Raw genomic sequence first — 4,583 nt, 5'->3', positions numbered from 1 at the left:
TGGTAGCCAGCAAAAATTCAGATTTGACTAAACAGGAAAAAAAAAAAGCTAGCAAGAAATTCAAATTTGACAATTTCACAACATTACCTACCTATTAGCAAAAAAAGAAAAAAAAAACATCATTTGAACTTTATTAGCAAACTCATTACCTCACTTGTTTTTCTTATTCTTTTTATCCTTTAAACTTTCAGTCATGTTCTTACAATTTCAGTTCCCACTTTTATCAACCATATCTTCACAGACAAAAAAAAGTCAGATATTAGCCTAACACATATTAATATATAAGTATTAAAAACAATTCAAAATGAATATAAAAAACAATAAAAATCAAACCTGATATGGTTGGACGTATATCAATTGATCACTATGATATGGATCTCATTGTGATATGGATGTCGCCGATTAACATCAAAACGTATTCATATCTGATAATAGCAATTGATTTTTCCCATCAAATCAAATTAGCAGGAATGGAATGAGAATAAAGGGGATTTTAAATGCGGTTAATGGATATGACGGTTTTAAGTTTTTAAGATGAAATCGAACGATGAATGGGGATTACGGTCTCTTGTTTTTAAATTAGGGGGAAAAATTAGTAATAAGGGTAATGGGGTAATTAGGTTATGTAACCACCGATTAGAATCCTAAATGACGACATTAGCTATTTAAACGGATAAGATTAAAGTAAGAAAACAGATCCAAGGGTTGAGCTGTTTACACGTTTGTTTCTAATGATGCCATAATTACTTTCTTATTATAGATAAGAGAGATTAATCAATTATTATATTACGTATGTTACATCGAATTATACCAAACCAATATATTCTTCACTTTCAAAAGTAAATCTTTTTATTAAATTATTATATCACTATATTTAGTGTTTACGAGTACATCTTTACGACTAAACAACGGATAAATTAAAGAAAAGAATATAGTACAGTATATATATGATAATATGAATATATCACAGCGTAACAAAATATAATAAAATATAGCTAATTTATTCGCTTATTCGCTACGGAGTACCTTTATATTCTACTGTTGACTGTAAAATAAAATTAATTCCCAAAAAATAAAACCATCCCCCTTTCTTCTTATTCATCATCCATCACACCTCAAACCCTAATTCTAATATCATCATCAACAATGGCACCAATTGATCCACATTCCTTCACCGATTCAACTCACCCATTAACAACTCACATCTCTCTCAATTTCTACTTCGATTTCACTACCTCCACCATCGCATCATCTGCCCTACTCACTCTCTCCGCTCCGTACACCGGCGATCTTGTTCTTGACACTCGATCACTCACCATAAATTCAGTAATCGATCCAGTAACCAACTCCCAGATCCCATTTTCACTCTCTACAGACGTTGATCCCATAAAAGGTCAACCTTTGACTGTTTCCGTTTCAAATATTTCAAAAATTTTAATAACTTTTGTTACTTCTGTTACTAGCTCAGCGCTTCAATGGCTGACACCACCTCAAACGTTTAACAAAAAGTTTCCATTTGTGTACACACAATGTCAATCTATTCACGCTAGGTCTATTTTTCCTTGTCAAGATACACCCACACCACGTGTTCGATATAATGCCAAGCTGAACATTCCACATCAGTTATCAGCTGTTATGAGTGCGAAACATCTCGAAAGGAGGGACCCGATACTCGGATGTGGTGATTCGGGTTTGTGTTGTGGTGAGTCTTTGTGGTGTGGTGAAGGGAGGATAGTTGAGGAGTTTGTGATGGAACAACCGATTCCGACTTACTTGTTTGCGTTTGCTGTTGGGGAATTAGGGTTTAGGGAAGTGGGTCCCAGGACTAAGGTGTATGCTGAGGCTGTGCCGTCGGTTCTTGATGCTGCAGCGAAGGAGTTTGCGGGTACGGAAGATATGATTCGAGTTGGTGAGAGGTTGTTTGGGGAGTATGATTGGGAGAGGTTTGATTTGTTGGTTTTGCCTCCAAGTTTTCCTTATGGAGGTATGGAGAATCCTAGGATGGTGTTTTTGACTCCTACGGTGATTAAGGGCGATGCTAGTGGTGCGCAGGTTGTGGCGCACGAGCTTGCTCATAGCTGGACTGGGAATTTGATTACTAACAAAACTAATGATCACTTTTGGTTGAATGAGGTAAATTTGGTAATTTTTATTAATTGATACTATATTAATTAATGGCAGGTGGTTAGTTAATGTTGATATATTAGTTTAAAACAATTTTTGATATGTTGATATTAACTACTGATCACTTTTGGTTGAATGAGGTAAATTTGGTAATTTTTATTAATTGATACTATATATTAATTAATAATGGCAGGTGGTTGATTAATGTTGATATGTTAGTTTAGAACTATTTTTTTTTGTGTGTGTAAAATGGGTGTTTAAATTTTGAAGATAATAGAAACCTTTGAATGTGGAAAAGAAAACGGCTTAATGATCAAGATGACAAGTTTTAGAAGTTGCTAATATATTTACATAAGAAATAAATCAACCAAGCTTGTAAAAGTCGTGAGTTGGGGAAGAGTTAGATGGGACCTTGGAGGGACGAGTCGGGCGTTGACCAATGTTGACTTTTGGTACTAGTATGAAATAAATTAAACATATATACGGAGTATATATTATACATACATACATACATATAAATATATCAAACACAAAAATTAATATTTCCAACATAGACACGTATATGGCACAAAATCTAATTTGTTAAAATATAAATTTTTTTACCTTACTTTTACTTTGTCCGACTGAGACCCGACTTGGCCGACTCAGCTCGGCTTTGACCAGGCTTTTTGGCGTTGACCGACTTTTAAGGCGTTTTTGGGCGAACCGGGACAGGCTAGTCTCAAAACCAACGTGTCTGCCGACTTTTACAATAGTTAACTCAACATGATCTTGAAAGTGCAATATCTAAAGAAATGCATGGTTTTGGACTAATGGATTTAGTTAATCTAGAAACAAGGTTGTGATTATTACATAATTTTGTAATTATGTTAGGTCCATACGTTTTCTTGACTTGTCAATTTATAATTAAGATTTAAGATACTATATGATTGATATATAAGTGCTATATATTCTGTATGCAAGTGTATTTTTCACTATAATATTATTTACCTTTTTTTGGTAGGGATTTACAACTTATGCAGAAAGAAGAATAGTTGAGGCTGTGCAAGGGGAGGATATAGCTGCGTTAAATATCGGAATCGGTTGGAAAGGTTTGGTTGATGAAATGGAAAGGTTCAAAGACAACTTGGAGTTAACAAAACTTCGAACTAATCAAGAAGGCGTTGATCCAGATGATGTTTATTCTCAAGTTCCCTATGAAAAAGGTTTTCAGTTTCTATGGCGTATCGAGCGACAGGTACTCATATTATTGCGTATCCCATTTTTATTTCATTTCTAATATGTTTATGTTTATTAATATATTTTTTTTTATGTATAGATTGGGAGGGCAGCATTTGATGAGTTCCTTTTGAAATACATTGCTGCATTCAAGTTCCAATCGATTGATACAAACATGTTTCTTGATTTCTTGAAAGCAAATGTTCCTGGTATTGAAAATGACATTGATTTGAAAACATGGACTGAGGGTACTGGCATCCCTGCTGATGCAATGGAGCCCGTTTCTAATATTTACACCAAGATTGTTTCGTTAGCACACGAGTTTAAACAAGGTAGGATGCCTAGGGAGGAAGAAGTTGCCAGCTGGCATGGACAACAATGGGAGCTTTATCTGGAAAATCTCCCTAACTCTGTTGAATCTTCACAGGTGTGGACAAAAAATACATTTTTGCAATCTATTAATAATTGAATTATGTGATGCTATTGATCATTAATTTTTGATGGTGCAGGTTATAGCCCTGGACTGTCGATACAGGCTATCAGAATCAAAAGACTATGAGGTGAAAGTAGCGTTTCTCCAACTAGCGATTGTTTCAAGGTGCAGTGAATACTATAATGTTGTGGAGAAAACGTTAAAGGAAGTTGGGCGAATGAAGTATTTACGCCCGTTGTACACGGCGCTTGTGCAGGGTAACACGAAGAAAGAAGAAGATAAGATATTTGCTCAAAGGGTTTTTGCAGAAGCTCGTGAAACTTATCATCCCATTGCTCAAGGTGTTGTCGAGTCGATTCTGTCTAAGCATCTTTAAATATGCGTATGTTAAAATTTGAATGGGAATAGTTGTTAGTTTAGGGGTTTGAATTTGGTGAACTCACGTGGATTCGATTTTCTCTAACGTTAGTCACACGCGTTTATGAATATGTTTCTCATTGTGTAGGGTATATTTTGTGTGTTTAAATTGCTTGACCATATATTTTTGGGAAGCTCGAAACCATTGTTCAAGGCCATTGGTTTCTGAGTGGCCCTGAAAATCGATGGCTGTTGATATAGTAACTGAGATATGGGTTGTTCGTTAAATGGTTGTAACTAATAACTTGGCTGACCCAGATGAATAGTGAAACTTGGGGTTGGGTTCAAGTTACACTAATATGTGGGTCGCCTGTTTTTTGGGGGCTGTTAGAAAACCCTAATTATGTAGTTGATCATATGTCAAGTAAACTAGTAGCAATTTCAGGGATGA

General features: G+C 35.2%; 1 protein-coding gene across 1 annotated transcript; it reads left to right on the top strand.

Moving 5' to 3' along the window:
* The first annotated feature begins 1,078 nt into the window (after positions 1–1,078).
* On the top strand, positions 1,079–4,286 carry LOC139893607 (leucine aminopeptidase). The gene is made up of 4 exons (XM_071876770.1): positions 1,079–2,133; positions 3,128–3,361; positions 3,443–3,769; positions 3,852–4,286. The coding sequence occupies exons 1-4, from the start codon at positions 1,147–1,149 to the stop codon at positions 4,149–4,151; spliced, it is 1,848 nt and encodes a 615-aa protein (XP_071732871.1). The 5' UTR covers positions 1,079–1,146; the 3' UTR covers positions 4,152–4,286.
* The last annotated feature ends 297 nt before the right edge of the window (positions 4,287–4,583 follow it).

This window comes from Rutidosis leptorrhynchoides, chromosome 2, assembly GCF_046630445.1.
Source record: "Rutidosis leptorrhynchoides isolate AG116_Rl617_1_P2 chromosome 2, CSIRO_AGI_Rlap_v1, whole genome shotgun sequence".
Classification (NCBI taxonomy): Eukaryota; Viridiplantae; Streptophyta; class Magnoliopsida; order Asterales; family Asteraceae; genus Rutidosis; species Rutidosis leptorrhynchoides.
The sequence above is the reverse complement of the archived record's forward strand: the minus strand, read 5'-3'. Positions and strand labels throughout refer to the sequence as shown.

Bases quoted from the DNA above. Each gene is read 5' to 3' on its own strand.
- LOC139893607 (XM_071876770.1), top strand. From the start codon at position 1,147: ATGGCACCAATTGATCCACATTCCTTCACCGATTCAACTCACCCATTA. The intron at 2,134-3,127 runs GTAAATTTGGTA...TTTTTTTGGTAG, and splicing joins ATCACTTTTGGTTGAATGAG to GGATTTACAACTTATGCAGA. The intron at 3,362-3,442 runs GTACTCATATTA...TTTTATGTATAG, and splicing joins TATGGCGTATCGAGCGACAG to ATTGGGAGGGCAGCATTTGA.